Source organism: Pantherophis guttatus, chromosome 5 (assembly GCF_059756535.1).
Source record: "Pantherophis guttatus breed Tessera chromosome 5, ASM5975653v1, whole genome shotgun sequence".
Taxonomy (NCBI): Eukaryota; Metazoa; Chordata; class Lepidosauria; order Squamata; family Colubridae; genus Pantherophis; species Pantherophis guttatus.
This window is the reverse complement of record NC_142067.1, coordinates 100461910-100481973: the sequence shown is the minus strand read 5'-3', so window position 1 is coordinate 100481973 and position 20064 is coordinate 100461910. Positions and strand designations below refer to the sequence as shown.

At 37.2% G+C, this 20064-nt stretch overlaps 1 protein-coding gene across 2 annotated transcripts in view; it reads right to left on the bottom strand.

The window, feature by feature from the left end:
* The window catches only part of TUBGCP3 (tubulin gamma complex component 3), a 65821-nt gene that overhangs the window by 28142 nt on the left and 17615 nt on the right, over window positions 1-20064 (bottom strand). For both annotated transcript variants that reach the window (XM_034418917.2, XM_034418925.3), the window contains exons 6-11: window positions 17981-18153; window positions 8829-8947; window positions 8086-8211; window positions 4384-4452; window positions 3335-3467; window positions 920-1086 (exon numbers count right to left, since the gene is read on the bottom strand). In XM_034418917.2, coding sequence (XP_034274808.2) covers window positions 920-1086; window positions 3335-3467; window positions 4384-4452; window positions 8086-8211; window positions 8829-8947; window positions 17981-18153 — 787 coding nt within the window. The remainder of the gene's footprint in view (window positions 1-919; window positions 1087-3334; window positions 3468-4383; window positions 4453-8085; window positions 8212-8828; window positions 8948-17980; window positions 18154-20064) is intronic.

The following is a 20064-nucleotide window of genomic DNA, read 5'->3' as shown; positions in this document are numbered from 1 at the left end:
GCGCCGGCTACACAGGCTGCTGGTGCAGCACCACACCAGCCTCCTTGTCGTCGGGATCAACAACAATCCGCGCAGGCCACTGGCGGGCCACAACAAATTTTGAGTAGTTTGGAGAACCGGTAAATACTACCTCTGGCTGGCCCCAGAGTGGGGTGGAAATGGAGATTTTGCAATATCCTTCCACCAGGAGTGGGGAGGGAATGGGGATTTTGCAGTATCCTTTCCCCTCGAGTGCAGTGGGAATGGAGATTTTGCAGTATCCTTCCCCTGGAGTGGGGTGGGAATAGAGATTTTGCAGTATCCCTCCCCTACCATGCCCACCAAGCCACACCACGCCCACAGAACAGTAGTAAAAAAATTTGAATTCCACCACTCCACACAGCCAGTTGTTCAATCCCCCATCTATATGCAGACCCCTCACTGTCTCAAATGAGACCAATGACTGTATCAACTGCAAACTTCAGTACTTTAATAGAGGGATCCCTAGAGATGCAGTCATGAGTATAGAAAGAGAAGAGCAATGCAGAGAGCAAACAGCCCTGTGAGACGCCTGTGCTAATTGCCAGGTTATTAGATGTGATGTTCCCTAGCTTCACCTGTTGCTTCCTATCCAGCAAAAAGTTAATAATCCATCTACAAGTATGGACAGCCACAGCTAATTGAATCAGCTTAGAGTGACAAATTTCTGGAATGATGGTACTGAATGCCAAGCTGAAATCTACAAAACAGCCCCATGGATAGGTCCCTGGAGATTCAAACCGTTGAAAGATGTAATGCAATGCCATATTGAGTTATTTAAAAATTAAGTTATTAAGCTCATTTTTAAATTTTGATAACATAATAATTTAGTAATAAGTTTAAAATGAATATTAAGTTTATTATTAAGTTATTGAAAAATAACTTAGTTTATATAACTCACTTCATGGTATGTGTCCTCCAATTCTCCATCATAAATCCAACGATAAAGAAAATTCAGGATGGGATGTGATACAAGGCCAAGTATATGTTGCACCAGGGATTTCATGTAGGGATCGCCTGTTTTACTGTAGGCATGAACAGCTGATGCAAGTTCACCTCCTTTTCTTCCTGGAAAAATACAGTGTATAAGGTCTGATTGATGGACAATCTACTAGAACATTATAATCTGGGATATCTTCAATACTTCTGTACTGAGACATTCCTAAGCAAATAGCTAGGAATGAAATTCTGAACCGACATCATAGGCTAGAGGATGAAGCCACTGTTTCTCTACCTTTACCTCCTGGTCCTATTAGCTTCTCTTATGTAGCTGATTGGAACTTGGCAGAAGGCACCCAATGCAGCACAACCAGATAAGAATCTTTCCTTAAGCCATTTAACCAATTGATTGCCCTCTATAAAGATGAGGGCAAATTTCCTTCTTAAATTTTCTGCATTATAAATCCAGCCTGCTTTCCCCCCACATTTTCACAAAACCTAATGGTCTGCTCTATGTAACTCACACAACTATTGAAATAATTGTTGCTGGGAAATTCATTCCCGATGTACTTTCCACACAGTTATTCTCTCCATCAGCCACACCCTTTCATTCCATGTACATGGAAAGATCAAGAATATCCGGAGCAGCAGGAAAAGAAAGAATATCCCACTCTGACTCCTCTCATATGGAGAGTGGCAGGCATGAGCACACCCACCCACCATCAATTTTCATAGCAGAACATTCCACTTCAACTGAAGATGCTGGGACAGCTGCATTTTCAGAATTCTGCCTGTCACCTTCTGCAGTCTCCTGCAATCCAGGGGAAGGTGAATTATGGAGGCTATCAAGGTATCTCTGCAACTCAATGACCGAACAAGTAAGAAATATGTCTTGACAGAAATATGAAGCAGCTTTACTAAGGCAAAAGGGGCTGAAACAAGGTAACATGCACTACGGTGGCGCAGTGATTAGAGTGTAGTACTACAGGCTCCTTCTGCTGACTGCCAGCTGCCTGCAATTTGGCAGTTCAAACCTCACCAGGCTCAAGGTTGAGTCAGCCTTCCAGCCTTCTGAGGCGGGTAAAATGAGGACCTAAATTGTTGGGGGCAATAAGTTGACTCTGTAAACTACTTAGAGAGCGGTGTAAAGCACTGTAAAGTGGTGTATAAGTCTAAATGCTATTGCTATTTGGAAGTGGTTCAGGCAGAGGCCTCCCTGGTTCAATGGAGTATAAGAAAGGGAGGAGACACAACACAATCAGATTTGCAAGATTTTGTTATTTTTGCCAATCTCAATAAAAATAGTTTTAGCCTTTCTTGGTTTCTCAACCTAGCGGGGACAAGTCATCAATACCAGGTATTTCTCGTTTCCAGAAATGGAGTCTTTAGCAGAAGGCTTTTCATGTGGCCAGTTATTGTTTCATTGGGAACAGTAAAAGAGACAAGGTATAATGGTTGTCAGACAGGTATCTATACAAGTGACTGTTACCTAAGCAAGTCAAACCTACAGAACATCCACATACAAACCCACTGGTATTTAAGAAGTTTAGTCTCCTTGTAATTATGACTATGGGCTCAAAGAAAAAGGATCAGCTTGAGTGATTCATTTTTTTAAGATGAAGGACTAAGAGAATTAGTGAAAGACACAACCTGGAGGACAGAAGGGAAAGGGGGACATTATTGAAACCATTAAATACATTAAGAGTGTGAATAAGGTTCTAGAAGCAGTATTTTGAATATTGAGCAAAAATCAAGAAAACGGGGGCATAACTTCAAACTGACAGGATGAAAGTTCATAAGTAATGTTAGAAAGTATTACAGTATTACTTCAAGTGTAGTGGAAGCTTGGAACCAGCTTCCTGTGAGGCAGTGGGTCAATCATCTGTAACTGAGTTTAAACATGCTTTGGATAAAAACATGTCTATCATCTAACAAAAATTTAAAAAATTTAAAAAGTTCAAAGGGAAAACTTGATGGACCGCTAGGTCTTTTTCCGCCCTCAGTTTTCTGTGTTTGTTTCTATACAAGGGACATAAGAAGTTCAGTATGTGACTGTCTGGATCAGACTGCTTTTGGGAAATGTCAAGAGTAGATTCTTGGGAAGGAATGATCACTGAAGAAAAGAGAAAGTATAGTGAATGATGATAGCATAAAATATAGCTCTATTTCCCTTTATTGATTTCACACCCTTCATTTTGATTACTATTCCTTCCTCCCTTTCTGCCTTCCACACAATGTTGCTTACCCCAAAAGCAATAGTGTGATGTGTACGTATGTAATAGTGTAGTCCTGACAAATCATCTAATTGGAAGCTTGCAGGGTATCAGTATTATTTTAGCCGTTTTTATTTTATGTGCAATTGGAAGTATTGTATTACCATGACAGTGATCAACTAGAGCTGCAAGAGTTTTCAATCTTATTTTAGGATCATACGTCCAGACTAGCAGACGGCGAAGGGTTAAACTGTTTTCAATCCCCAAATTGACACCTTGATCATCTTCTACCTGCAACTGGAAAAAAAAACAATCAAGAGATTAAAAAGAAGTTTTATTCTATGCATACCAATTCTGAAATACATTGCACTGAATTTAAATGGGTCTTAATCCATTAGGAAGATAAAATTACTTCCTCAAACCCTCTTCAATCAACAACAAACCATCCTCAAAACAAACAACTATTGTTTATTTTAATCTGAGTTTTAATCTCAATTTGACCCATGCAATTATATATTCTTGATTGTTCACTGTCTGACTGGAGGTTTGTGTGGAAAGTGTGTGTGTGTGTGTGTGTGTGTGTGTGTGTGTGTGTGTGTGTGCGTGTGTGTAAAAACATGCTTAGAATAACACATTAGAAAATCATCAGAACTGGCATTTATGAAAATATATAAAAGAAAACCTGTGCTTATTAAATAAATCAGAAAGCACATACATGGGAAATTGTATATAATAAGAAATAAAATTTTAAACCTCAAATATTAGAATAATTTGCTATAAAATAGTTGCCAACAATGTTTCTGTAATAATAGCAACATTTTTAATTTAATTCTATACACATTTCATGTTATATAAATACAAGAAAGTGTATAAAGTGGAATTATTAGTTTAGCAGCTCAGAAATAATATTCTGACCATGCACAACAAAGTGACCAAAATGTGATACAACAGAAAATGGATAATGGGAAATTAGCAGAATTATAATATTTTGTTTTCTTGTCATTCTTAGGCAGCACAGTTTAACAACTATTTATAAATCTATAATAGAGACTATAGCTCTCCAGAGATTATTACATTACAACTCTCAGCATGCTGATCATTAACCAAACTGGCAAGAGTTTCTGGGAACTGAAGTCTCAATTCTTCTTGGCATGTAACAACCCATTCCTGAAGCACAGATGCACAACTGTCAAATTGTGTGGGCTTTATTTACCTGTGAGTGTAAAACAGACAATAATCTGTAGTATTCTTTAAGTTCTTGGTTTAAGGCAGCACAAAAACTCTAAAAGACAAAAGGAATCAAAACAATTGTTATACTTCAATTACATTACAGAGTGGTCTGAAGGATTATATTCTGTTGACTCAAAATACGTTGGAGGAAGTACCTTGATCTCTTGCTGTCAGATTTCACACCTGTATGTCGAAGGAAATGGCACCGTTCAATTCTAAATGACTTTCAATGCAAACTGGACAGAAGGAGTACAATAACCAAACTAGGTGATCTTTTCAGTTGGGATGGAAGGAATTAACTGTCCTCAAGAGGTTGGGGTTAGTAATTTCATTGGTTGGGTTGAGTTTGTGCAACATATGTTGGGGGTGTTAGGTAGGCCACTCTAATGGAAAAGTGACCTCCAATTTGGGACTGAGCTTCTGGTTTACCAACCTCATCCTAAGGAACAGGGAGCTAGATTGCTGGTGCATTGACCTTAAAAGTGCTGACGGCGAGTCCAGATCTATTTGCAATAAATCAGTTGTCATCTATGATTTAATAATGAATGAGGCAATGGTGAAATGTTGCCATGTCAGTTATCAAGTTCTTCAGAATCAGCATCATGACCGTTGTGTTAGGAGTGACTCTGATAGTAATAGAAAACTTGACTAAGACAAAGCAACTGTGTTGTGATATTGTGATGTGAGGGCCCATATGATGCTGTTGAATGGGAACTTTCAATGGTTTGAGTTATAACAATGATATTATATTGTACAATGTCATTTTCGCTATTGGGGAGATGCTGTTGACGCCCTTTCCCAGTGCCTAGAGGATGACAGAGTCTGGATCGGAGAATATAGATTGAAGTAGATCTCTGGCAATGTAGAGAGAAAGGAAGACTGTTTTTTTTTTTAAAAAAGTTCATTTTTATGTGAGCCACCAAGAGTAGCTTTTGATTTCAGCAGCCACAAATATTTTAAAAAACAAACAAATCACCTCAAAGCTATTGAATGGGGTACAACCTGTAATGTACTAACTGAATAACACAATGCTCTTCATAAAACAGTGTAATGATCCACTGAATTCATTCGGGGATTAGGAATACTGAAGTGAACCTTTTAAAAAGTTAAGAAAATGTCTGTCCCTAGAAGGTACCCACAGCCCTTATTGAGAAACATCAGACAAGCATAAATAGCAAGTAATCTGCATAAAAGAAAAGAAGAAGATAAAACAGCAAATTGATTAAAAAAAATCAATTTACCAAATATTAAAATCAGGTTAATAAGGAGTTTGCAGTAATGAACTGAAAGAAAAACTTTAAACTCATTAAATTTTCACCTTGTAATTTTTTTAAAGCCAGATAACAGGAAAAAAAAATACTGTAATTTAAATATTTGATTTAAATGTCAAGTTGTAGTCTTTAGAAGTTTGGAAGATGGAGAGATAGAAACGGTAGACCATGCGCTACAACAAAGTGGAAACAAAGTGCACAAATCATTCTCCTTGACATTTCTCCTTTCCTCATCTCTGCTGTATTGCAGCAGAGATGAGGAAAGGTAGAAAGATCTAGCAGCACGTCCAACTTCACACGTTACCATAGAAGCAAAGGAAAGGAAAGCTGCCTTAGGAAATCACTTGAATTTCATTTTTCTACATATCTAAGTAAAATGCAAACCAATATCTGCTTTTTCTATTCCATTCTGCCCAAAACATGTACAAATGATCCATAAGATTAAATTACAGTTAAGATTTAATTGGGTAAAAGAAGGGTACTATCCATAGTTATGTAGAAAAGGCTCTTGGCAAATCAATGAGACCGTGAGATTTGAACATAAACAATAGCTCACTGATTTGTTTTTCTTTTTTGGGGGGAGGACAGACACTGTAAGTAAAGACCGTGGGACATTGCAACTATTGTAATTGTAAGCCAATTGCCAAGCATTCAAATTGTGATCACATGACCATGGGGATGTTATGACAGTTGCAACAAGAATCCCTTCTAATTCTCCCTTGTTTAGTGCCCATAACTTGAAACAACTGTAACTTCAAATAGCTGGTGAATGAGTGGACAGTCAATGAGGATTAAACTGTACTGTCCTTTTATGGTGTACCTTCACTTATAAAAAGCAGAAAATTATGATAACAAGAAAGGAGCAATTTATATGCTGGAAATGCAATCAAGCACAAGGCACCTACTTCTATGTATGGTGGCTTTGCCCAGAAGTTAAAAAATTCTGCATTAAAATACAAAAATGGCTAAAAGAAATTACACACTATAAAATAGAATTTAAACCTGAACTGTTTCTTCTGGGGATTATTAAAGAAAATTATCCTAAAAGGATAAAATATTTAATTATTCATATAACTACAGCAGCTAGAATCGTACTTGCGCAAGCTTGGAAAATGTCCACTATTCCAAGAGACTGTGCAATAATCTGGAAAAGTTTCAAATGTGCACAAATGGACAAACTTACTTTAGAATTAAACAATAAGGAAGACTCAGAATATTACTTAACTTGGGATAATTGGTATCAATGGATAGAAATTAAAAATAAGGAATGTACAGAACAAAATAAGATATAAAATGCGATTGAATATGTTGATTAAGTAGGAACATGTGGGAATAGATGAAGAAAGTTAAGAATTAAGCACTGTCAGAAAGACGTTGAATTGTATAATTATTACAGATGTATTTTTGTTATAGAGGTATTTTAACTTGTATTTTTGGATTTTAAGTGTTAATAAAGGTTTTTCAAAAAAAAAAAAAGAAAGAAAGAAAGGAGCAATTTACTGCTTTATGGTCTAAATCAGCCTTCCCCATTCTGGTTTTTGCTGAGAATTTTGGGATGAAACCACTCCTTTAAAGGGGAAAGTCTGAGTTAAACCAATATGTCAGATTTTAAGAGAAATGATAATATAGAGACAGACACAAGTATTTGCCAAAAGATAGTAATAACACTACTAATGCTATTAAAACTGATTATTGATAAAGTATTCAAGTTAGGAAAAGAATAACTTCACAAATCTAACCAGTGGGAGGGAAACTGTAAAGATAAAGAGTAGACATTTTTAATGTGCCATGTCATCTCTACCTAAAGAACTCAAATTGCCAACTGATAAAATAAATATTTTTAAGTAGCTTCTGTGATCTGCTGTAATCAGACATATTAGACTATGGTTTCCACCATTACCACTTAGTCGGCCACCCAGAAACCACTAGGTTTTTGGGAAAATTGATCTGGATCATTCTTCTTTGAAGCAGGGCCTTTTCAACCAAACTGGAGTTCTGTATTCAACTGTTGGTCCTGCAGTAAGAGCCAGCTGCCTGAAGAGTCTCCCAAATATAATAGGGTGCTTTCTTCTCTTGCAGGCGGGACACAGAAGGAATTGATATTTTGACAACTTTCCTTCTACTAGGTGGTCTTGATTACTAAACTAAATATCGGAAATGCCATAGCTCAATCCACAGATACTTCACCACTACCCATGTGCTGAAGGGATGTGCCAATTCAGTATCTTTGGTTTCCTCCCTGAGAATATCAGGGAGATATTCATGGAGGGATCATGTATCCAAACAAACCATCCTTGACTCCTCCTGCTCCCCTGGATTTTTCTAGTTGACAGTTTTTATAAGTAAGTAACCAGTGGCAGGGTTTGTTGTCTCCCAGCAGAAATCATCAAAGAATTCTCATTTTATTCACATACCTGACCCACCAGTCCAAATGCACGGTCCATGCTTCTCTGGTCGGTATATTTTCTTATTTTATTATGCAGCCATCCTAACTCAGCGAGCCGGCTTGTGGTGTCTCTAAGAGACTTACAAAGATTTACCTAAAGGATTAAGGTACAAATGCTAAGTAAACAAGCTAAAAAACCTGTGTCATCAATATGCACAATATGGACTACTCAATCTACATACCAGTATCTGGGGTTTTTTGTTTTAATCTACCCCATCGTATTATGATGTTTATAGCAATTCACATTTAGTGTATTTACAATGACTTGCAATTGGGCAGATTACTTGAAGAACTTGCTCCTGTATAAACCTATATGTAATTAAGATTGATTACTGGAAACTTTTCCACAAGGTCAGCCAACTGTGGAAATTTGGCGGACAGCAACTAAAAAAAGGCCATTTCTATCTTTGCCTCTATATTTGGATGCCAGAATTTTATTCCAAGGTCAGGTAATATTACTTCTGAGATTGAATTTTGTTGCTCTTTTAAAAATATCTGTATATTTAATGCATGTCTGATATTTAACTATTGTTTTATGGTCTTTTTGTTTTATTATTAACCAGAGTTTGGATATCAACAATGTAAGAATTTGACAGAGAATGCTTTTTTAAAAAAATGGTAAAATGAATAATACATTGCAATCTATGCACACAGGCATATTCAAGTTTGATCTCCCCCATCTAGACTATGTCTAATAAGTTAACACAGTACCTTTGCATCTACTTTGTAACAGTTTTCTGGATTAAACATCTTAATGATTTTGCCATCTATTCCCTGGAAAACATATAAAATGTCTCTCACAAGATATGCCTCAGTTATTTCAATAGATCCTGTAAAAACAAAAAGAGATCAAGACAGTTCAAAGATTTGTTTAAATATTTGTTCATTTTTCTTTCATAACAAACCAGTATGTTAGCATCCAGAAACTAATTTCAGTTTGAATATACTTTGGTGCTATCACTATTTTAATAATCTTTACATATAATAAATTGTGAAAACGCTAAATTCCAACATACATGAACATATATCTGTTACGAAATAAATTAAATTCAGAAAATACTAAGCTTCTGATGTTTCTTAAATATTTCCACCATTTCTTTCTTCATCCATCCATCTCACATTTAATTCTGGAAAACTGTACTCAGTAAATCATCATATTCTTTTAAAAAATCAAGATTATTACTGAATGTTTCAAATTCCAAATATCTACAATATAGATTTAAAAATTAAAGAACACTAAGGCTTGTATTTTTCCCTATAGTCCACAACTTAGTATTTATAATATTCATAAAATTCATCTGCTGTCTTTATAAATAGTTTTTAACTGGGAATATGAATGTTTTCAGAAGCAGTTACAAAAAATAATGGCAGGGTGTATCCGTTTCTTCAATTACATTTGCAAACTAGAATGATTTTTTTTTTACTGACATAGTATAAACATAGAAAATTAAGGCAACGGCGTGGCTTTTTTCTATATTTCTATGACACTGGTCCAGTGCTTTATCCACATCACAGAATCCAGGGTATCAAATGGAAATACTGTCTAACAAATAAAGTAGTTCTATTATACTTTGGAACCATAAAGTCAGCAAGAAAAGGCAACAAAATAATAAGTCCAAAACAGTTTCTCCTTCAAGTTACTAAGCAGATAAAGCACTCTATAAAGTTATTTACATCCAGCATTGAACAACTAACTTCCCCACAAAATGTTTTTTTTTAATTGACTGGGTTAACGTAAGAATGACATGATTTATTAAATGATTTATTTCAGATATTTTTAATACTTGCTCATTCATTCATTCATTCATTCATTCATTCATTCATTCATTCATTCATTCAACTCATTCATTCAACTTATTGGCCGCCCATCTTATTATAAGGTAACTCTGGGTAGCTTACAATGTTAAAAGAATAAAACTATATAAACCACATATATAATATTAATAAAATACTATAAAAATACAAATTATCAAATCTAAGTAAAAAATGAGAGGGAATAGGATGAGCAGGGAGAGAGGTGGGATCTGTTATTAATCTGTCAATCACTTCTATTGTAAAACTCCCCCACTAGAACCCCAAATCAACTGGCAGAGCCAGGTCTTCAGGCTCTTGTGGAAGGTCAGGAGGGCTGGAGGGGACAAGATGTTCCAAAGGGCAGAAGCTACAGCAGAGAAGGCAGCTGGAATACCCTGTTCAATGGGGCCCTCAGCATGACTCCTCTGCTGGCAGAGGTGGGGCGGGCCAATCCCATTGGGATGAGACATTCCCTCAAGCAATCTAGACCCATGCCATAATCTTTTGCAATTAATTGGAACAAATTCAAGCTTATTTTATACCTAGCAAAATCCAGCTGCTGGATAGTACATTGGCTCCATTTCTAAAATTATATTTTGAGTCATGAATTAGGCACTTCACACTTTAACATAAGCAATTTATTACAACCACATTTTTTAAATGATCCAAGCACACACAAAGCTTAGGATGTTAACCTTTAACACAACTCCTGAGAAGGGCGTCTACCTTACCCACTCAGTTCTTTCAGAAACATACAAAGACTAGAAGGAGGCAAGATTAAGAGAAAGCTAATTAATGACATCATCAAATGATATCCTTAGGAGGAGGATTCACTATTTTACTGAAAATTATAAATACAGGTTTTCAAACAATGAAAGAAATCCTACCGGGGCGGGGGGGGGGGAGATTAAGAATAAACCCTTTCCTCGCTAGTCTTGAAAGTGGTGATTATGAAGAGTTGTTTCTATTTTAGAAGCAACCTTACTGTGTCCGTGCCATTTTGTGGATGTTCTGCAAGCATTCCTCCCCTGCTGATAGGTGTATATACTAGCAAATTTAGCTATTCTTCTATAGAATCTACACCTTGGTCCTATACAATTCTCAGGGGAATGTTGACTTTTCCTGGATTAGTATAGTTTCTTGCTTTATCACAATCTGCTCCTGGAAATGTTACTATGAAAAGCAATTTCCCACAATTCAAATACAAGGCTCCCTTGGCTGTACAAAATTATAGCTGCATGTTTTCTTGAAACATAGTCCTGAGCTTTCAAATGTGCAGTTTACATTATAAATGGCGTATGCTCCCAATGAAAAATACACTGTTTATATCACAAAAGGTAATCTTCACTTAAAACCAGTCAGTTATCTACCATTTGAAGTTATAGACGCCTCGTCCCAAAGGTACTTATGATTTTTCAAAGTTATAGTTGTTACAGCACCCCCAAAATCATTTGCCCTTCCTGACTGCAGGGAGGCTGCAGCAGTCCCCCCCCCAGCTCTGTTTCCCCCATTCAGTCTTAGGCCTGCTTATCGCCCACCCATTATCCATCACACACTTACCTTTTGAAAATATCCAGACCTTACTTTGGGGAAGGAGAGTAAGCCATTCACTCCTGATCCGCAGCTGCCATTTTCAATGTGTCCACAATTCCTCGTGGTTGCACCAAAATGGCAGCCATTTCTGGAAGGGCACCATGTAGCCAAGGGACAAACTGCTCCATTTTGCTTCCCTAACCTCCAGAGCTCCAGAGACCTTTAAAAGCTAAGTGTGCAATGGGTGACCGGAGGGTGGGGGTGGAAGAGGCACAAGCCCTGCTGGAATCCAGTGTGGGAGAAAACACCTGCGGGGACCCTGGGGGTTAAAGTAGGCCCAAGGGCTGTGGGGACCTAATGTGTGAGAAACGGAGCATGGGAGCAAGGGAATAGAGTATGCCCATGGCAGGTGGACCCAGGCCTGCACTATGCCTCCCAAGACCTCCCCCACCCAAGACACTCTGTGCTCCACATCAGAGATAACAGAGGATGGAGGTCATTAAGTGAAGCCATCTCACTTAATGTCCATTACCGCTTGCAACTATAATGGGCAGGCTCCATTGCAGTCATAGATTGTGTATTACCTGTACCTTTCGATATAATTATGTCATTGTAATAACTTATAGTTCTTATTCTTTCTTTCATTTAAATCCAAAGCAGGCTTATAGTGCTATAACAAGTCAAGTAAGAAGCTGATTATATACAGGTGAAACTCGAAAAATTAGAATATCGTGCAAAAGTTCATTTATTTCAGTAATGCAACTTAAAAGGTGAAACTAATGTATGAGATAGACTCATTACATGCAAAGCGAGATAGTTCAAGCCTTGATTTGTCATAAATTTGATGATTATGGCCTACAGCTCATGAAAACCCCAAATTCACAATCTCAGAAAATTAGAATATTGTGAAAAGGTTCAATATCCTAGGCTCAAAGTGTCCCACTCTAATCAGCTAATTAAGCCATAACACCTGCAAAGGGTTCCTGAGCCTTTAAATGGTCTCTCAGTCTGGTTCAGTAGGAATCACAATCATGTGAAAGACTGCTGACCTGACAGTTGTGCAGAAAACCATCACTGACACCCTCCATAAGGAGGGAAAGCCTCAAAGGGTAATTGCAAAAGAAGTTGGATGTTCCAAAAGTGCTGTATCAAAGCACATTAATAGAAAGTTATGTGGAAGGGAAAAGTGTGGAAGAAAAAGGTGCACAAGCAGCAGGGATGACCGCAACTTGGAGAGGATTGTCAGAAAAAGGCCATTCAAAAGTGTTGGGGACTTTCACAAGAAGTGGACTGAGGCTGGAGTCAGTGCATCAAGAGCCACCACACACAGACAGATCCTGGACATGGGCTTCAAATGTCGTATTCCTCTTGTCAAGCCACTCCTGAATAACAAACAACGTCAGAAGCGTCTTACCTGGGCTAAAGAAAAAAAGAACTGGTCTGTTGCTCAGTGGTCCAAAGTCCTCTTTTCTGATGAGACCAACTTTTGCAACTCATTTGGAAACCAAGGACCCAGAGTCTGGAGAAAGAATGGAGAGGCACACAGTGCAAGATGCTTGAAGTCCAGTGTGAAGTTTCCACAGTCTGTGTTGATTTGGGGAGCTATGTCATCTGCTGGTGTTGGTCCACTGTGCTTCATTAAGTCCAAGGTCAACGCAGCCGTCTACCAGGTGATTTTGGAACACTTCATGCTTCCTTCCACAGACGAGCTTTATGGGGATGCTGACTTCATTTTCCAGCAGGACTTGGCACCTGCCCACATTGCCAAAAGTACCAAAACCTGGTTCAATGATCATGGGATTACTGTGCTTGGCCAGCAAACTCACCTGACCTGAACCCCATGGAGAATCTATGGGGCATTGCCGAGAGAAAGATGAGAGACATGAGACCGAACAATGCAGAAGAGCTGAAGGCCGCTATTGAAGCATCCTGGTCTTCCATAATACCTCAGCAGTGCCACAGGCTGATAGCATCCATGCCATGCTGCATTGAAGCAGTAATTGATGCAAAAGGGGCCCAAACCAAGTACTGAGTACATATGCATGCTTATACTTTTCAGAGGTCCGATATCGTTCTATGTACAATCCTTGTTTTATTGATTTCATATAATATTCTAATTTTCTGAGATTGTGAATCTGGGGTTTTCATGAACTGTAAGCCATAATCATCTCGCTTTGCATGTAATGAGTCTATCTCATACATTAGTTTCACCTTTTAAGTTGCATTACTGAAATAAATGAACTTTTGCACGATACCTACATTCATTTATCTAAGGCAGTTTTTTCAGCTGCCTTTCAAATAATTCTGGATTGGAATGTAATTTCCCAACATACGTTTTCCACCCCCATCTTACAAAAATATTCTATTTTTTTTCCTGTAACTTTTTGTCCTGAGAAGTATTTGTCATTGAAGATTAAGATCAATATAGAAAGTTATGCATGTTTTATTATATTCTAGCTTTTAGTGAGAGTGCTGTACTCAGTCTGCTTGTTAATTTATTATTTACTTATTTGCAATATTTGTTGACTGCCCCAATTGCTGGATTCTCAAAGGAGAATTAACAGAACAACATATGTTTAAAATGGATCAAAACTCACATACCAAAGTGGATGTCCACAATCAAATCCAATGGCATAGTGAAATAAAAATATTTTAACTATCACACGAAATACAAGGAGACGAAATGTGGCACCTATGTCCGGGGGAAGCATACTGCAGAACATGGGGGTCATTACAGAGAAAGCTGGCTGTCAGAGTCAGATATCTCATACCTCCCATGGAGATGAGACCCGTATCAGACCTTAAGATATACTGTAGATTGGACTGCAAAATCCATTTTGGAAAGGCGGTGGGTTGATGTAAATTGATGTTACAATGCATAGGGCTTTATCATTTATTACCTACATTTTGAATTGGCACCAGAAATTACCAGTGAGCAACCTCAAAACCTCAGTCTAGACTCTAGATCAATTATACCTTCTATATCATTTCCAAAACTTGGACAATGTACAGTGCATTTCAACAGTCCGACCACATGGTGATCAAAGTATAAACTGTTGTTTCCACATAGGGTTCCAACTGCTGCACTATAGACCTGAGCAAAGGACCCCTTCAAGTCATGTTCATATCCAAGAGGTTGTGAGCCTACACCTACTCCTTTGGGGGAATATAATCCTAGAAAGAGTAACTACTGGGATTAATTTTACTGATTGTCCCAATGCTTATTGGTAAAAAGGTATTGATAGAATTTCATCTGAGTTTGTTTCACTTCATCCAGATTTTTAACTTCCAAATTTAGATAGTCCTCAACTTATAACCATTCATTTAGTGACAGTTTGAGGGTTACAACAGCATTGAAAAAAGTGACATGATCAGTTTTCAATCTTACGACTGTTGCAGCATCCTCATGGCCATCTGATCAAAATTTAGATTCTTGGCAACTGGTAGTTGCACTGTCCCAGGATGATGTGATCACCATTTATAACCTTCCCAGCTGGTTTCTGACAAGCAAAGTCAATGGGAGAAGACACATTCACTTCACAACCATATAATTCATTTAACAATTGCAATGATTCTTTTAACAACTGTGGCAAAAAGGTCATAAAATGTAGTGCAACTTATTTAATAACTGTCCTGCTTAGCAACTGGAATTTTGGGCTCAATTGTGGTCATAAATTGAGGACTGCCTATACCAGTTCAAGTTTTCAATTGAAGGCTCAGTCTGATGTGGAAATGTGTAATTGAATGTAATCAAAATTATCTCTCTCTGGGGCTTCATACAAATGTTAAATAATAGAATAATATATTATTATAATAATATAATAAGAAATTTCCTGACGGTCAGAACAATTAAGCTCTGGAACAACTTGCCTTCAGAAGTTGTGAATGCTCCAACACTGGAAGTTTTTAAGAAGATGTTGGATAACTATTTGTCTGAAGTGGTGTAGGGTTTCCTGCCTAAGCAGAGAGTTGGACTAGAAGACCTCCAAGGTCCCTTCCAACTCTGTTGGTCCCTTCTGTTTAATTTAAGATATTTAATTGCTTAAGGATCAGAAGTAATCTACAATATGGGAAGAACACTGAATCCTGTGGCATCCAACATTTCTATCCCTTAACTGGGCCTGAATTCTGACTGACAGGACTTCACATTATTCCTTCTTCTAGGATTCTGTACAGCTAGATTCCCAGTATCTTCTCTACATACTTTCCCCAAAAAAGGGAAATTGAAGAAAGGAATGAAAGTGTCAAAAATGTCTTCAACCTACATTTCTTTTCAATTAATTACTGTATTTTTCACACTATATCGCTCCAGCTCAGTAGAATCACATCTACTCGGTTCTGGGCTTTTTTCTTTTCTAACACCTAGCAAGCTCTAACTGCTAGGTGGGAGACCTAAATAGAGACCTAATGAGCTAGAAATGGATCTATTTAGGTCTCCCACCTAGCAGTTAGAGCTTGCTAGGTGTTAAAAAAGAAAAAAGCCCAGAACCGAGTAGATGTGATTCTACTGAGCTGGAGCTACAAAAAAAAAAAAAAAAAAAAAAAAAAACCTTGGCTACGTAGGGAAAACCTGGCTAGAAGAAAAACATATATATATATATATATATATATATATATATATATATATATATGTATGTATGTATGTATGTATGTATGTATGTATGTATGTAGGTCTTTGGTCAGAAAACAAATATATATATATATATATATATATATATATATATATATATATATATATATATATATATATATATACTATGCAATATGTATTTATATTATAAATATAAATTTGCAGGATTGGAAAAGATGTCAGCAGGAATCAAAATTGGAGATTAAAATACAAGCAATTGAAGATACACAGATGACATAACTTTGTTAGCTGAAAATAAAGATGATTTATGAGAAATATTTATGAAAAGAAAAATGGAATGTACTATAAAACTTGCCTATTAAGAAGTTTACAATGTTAGTATCAACTTACATATTGATAAGTCAGAGGACTGGAAGACAATGAGAAACTTCACCTCACATTCCTCCTCCACTTCACTGAGTTACCAGTTGGACTATTTTTTGATATCAATTATAATAGACTGGCAGACAGTTTTAGTCATCTTCCTATCAGTTGGAGTTCCAGAAGACCAACAGAGCTACATTCAGAGCTGTGTTCAGACAAATTATAATGTCATTTATGCAATTTAAAATATGGCTAACGTTTCCATTCCAGGTAACCATCTACATTTGCTGAAGCCTGTCAAGTAATGGTTGTTTAATCTAGGGAAAAAAACCTGTTTGTAGAATCTATACAGGCTGTACGGACAGACCCACTTGGAAGACTTGATACTTAAGGCCACTGGGGCTCAGCTTCCAGGGAAACATAAATTATATCAACACATTTTTCTGCTGGTTCAAGAAAGGAAGAATACACATTAACAGAGCCATGATGATTCTGTATCTGGAGACTATGGGGTCAAGATGGAAAGGAGCAGATTCATGCTCAATCCTAGCACAACCAAATGGCAAATGAATTTCGAGGCCTACTAAATTATTTAGTTCTGACTAGCTAGCATTCTTCAGAAAGACTTGATGCAGAATCTGGGAGCCTCCTAGACTCATGACTCCTGCTTGAAAATCAGAAGGCAGCCATGGCTCAGAGGGCATTTGAAATATTACTGGGCCTATTGTGTGTCTGGGAGACCAGATACACAGTCGCTCATGCCTTAGTCACCCTTGTCTGGATTACTGCAATTCATTCTACTTGGCTGCCCTTCAAGATTCCCTGGAAGCTACAACTGGTCCAGGATGTATGATGCACAGACAGCTGCAGATGCACCTCAATACACCCATTGTAACATTGAGGTTACCAGTGGGCTTGGAGATACAATTCAAAGCTCAATACCTTAAATATCATATTTAAAGCTCTTCGTAGCACAAACTCTGAATTTTGTGGGACTATCTCTCTCTGATTATCTCTACCCATACAGTAAAATCCCACAAACTCGTATGTTCCAGAGCTTATCTCTTAAGCAATGTCCTCTCATGGAACCCAGGATTCATGTCTTCTCTTTCACTGTACTTGCCCTTTAGAACAGTAATCCCACCCAAGATCCAGATGGTTCCAATCCCACCTGGTTTTTCCCTAGACATTGGATCAGGAAGAGTGTGAACCCATCTGGTTTGACTTTTCTGATTGCTGAATCTGCCTCTTGCACACTCTGTATTATGTTTTCTTGCATCTTATTATTTTTTACATTTTATTATTATAATTATATATGGAGTCATTTCAAGAGGGGAGCAGCAATTTAACTAACTAGCATTTTTCCATACAGTCACCAAGAGCAAACATAATTCAGTGGCACCTAAGCAATTAATAAACACACTAGAACTTATTTCCAAATAATTATATTTTAAAAACTTTACACTAAAGTTTTTAATATGGACAAAATAATGAAGCCTCCAATTTGATAATTGATTTTTAGGTTCTTTCAACTTTGAAAGTTTACACACACTGCAAAGTCAGTGAAATACATTTCTCTTACCACTTATGTCACCCTCCCGCCTTGATCTTGGCTGATTACGTGAAACTGTGGTTGAAAGGCCTTTTGAGGTAGAATTCTGTAATGTAGGCTGGCCTGCAGTTAACGTCCAAGCAAGCCGTGTCCCCAGCTGTTGTCGGAGACAATCTCCTACTCCCGCACGTTGATAGGATTGTCTAAGAAAAGAAACCCTAGATATTAATATAATAATGATAAAATGGCAATAAAATATACAAAATGTTCCAAATATTTTTACTTTTCCATGACTGTCCAATGATGTTCCAGCTAAGCCTAATTCAAGCTTTGCAGACAGAAAATAGATAAAAATAAATAAATATACAAATACATACAAATTACCATCACTATAAAAGCAAAGGGTTTCTCATGTGTTTCCTTCATATATAACTCCTAGCTGTATAGCTCTATAGTATAAGAGGAAGTGTCAAACATCTTTAATGTTCTGCAGACATCTTGTCTAGTATATTAAATACAGTACAGAAGAAACATATTGTCATCCCTTCAGTTGTTTGCTGCCAAAAAAGTTATATAACAAAACAATGTTCTTTAATGGGGCATTAAAGACTGACATTTCAAATGCCTTCTGAGAGAAACTATCTTCCACATCGACTTATTAAATTTAGACCTGCCAACGCGAGCTTCAAAGCTTTGTTTCAATGATTACTTGACTCTTTTTTATGGCTATATGGGTTTTTTTTTTTGTAAGCCACCAAAAGCCATTTATGGACAGTGCAGAAATTTGATAAATAATAAAATAATTTCTAGTAGATCTCCTCTAGTATTTTAGTAAATTAAAAAACTACATTGATATTTTATTTCAATCCTACAAGAAAGCCTATTCTTAGCAATGGGAATGTCTCTTACCCAAAAGTTTGTATATGGTGCAGATGAGAAATAGTCACCATACCTGGGACACTTGTCTTTTATTAGCTATATTCAAGGTCAGGTTGCTAAACTATCATGGGGAACAGACTGAGAAATTCTCAGGTTCTCAGACTAAGAAATCAGCTAAGTACAAGTAGTCCTCATTTATCAACCACAACTGGGACCAGCAACATGGTTGTTAGGTGAAGTGGTTGCTAAGTGAACCTGTGATTGTGCTTATGATCTTACTTCAGCTTTTCTTTGTTTTAGAGACAAGAGAGTCATAAAGGCAAGGTCTGCTTCCAAATTATTTTTCAATACCATTGTAATTGCAGTTGTTAAGCGACTCAGAAATTAAATGAGATCTATAATTACCATACCACTTACCATAGTAAGTAGTGTATTAAATGTATCAAACTGAAGAGATATATTAACAAAATACTGCAAATTTTTGTCTGTTTCTAAATCCCGCTCTTAGGCTTTGAAACTTAAAATGCATTTAACAATAAGCCTCATTAAGGCCAACAAATATATTTTAAGATAATATACTGAAACACAAGATTTTGTACATTACTACCATGGAATCATTCTAAGCACTTAACAATATAGACTGCATATTAAAATAATTCCTGAAATCCTCATACACAGTCCACAGCAATTTAAAATACAGCAAAAAAAACCCTAATCTGAAATAATTAATTATAATAAATTCTTTTTCTAGAGCAGGGCTGTCAAACTTGCAGCCCGCGGGCCAGATGCATCATGTACTGGCCATACCCATGCCTGATTTAGCGAAGGGGGAAAAAGTTGCAATACATCATGTGATGACAACATGACAACACAAGTTTGACGCACCTGCTCTAAAGCTTAAGAAGTACCTCAATAATAAACTACATACAGGTAAGTCCTCAACTTATGATTGTTCACTTAAAGATGCTTTGAAATAACAGAAAGGGTCCCAAAATGTCACACAGACACCCCACAGTCAGGTGATCTTGATCTGAGTGCTTCACAATCTGTTCACATTTCAGTCTGGTTGCCAAATGCCCGGCGGCCATGAGATCACCATTTGCAATCTTGCTGGCTTCTCCAGAAAGTGAATGAGGAAGTCGGCAAGAAAGGTTGCTGCCACCGCCAACAGCCCAACTGCTGTTCCTGCAACCCGCTGAATGATTTCAACTCTCCTTCATGAACAGAGCTGAAAT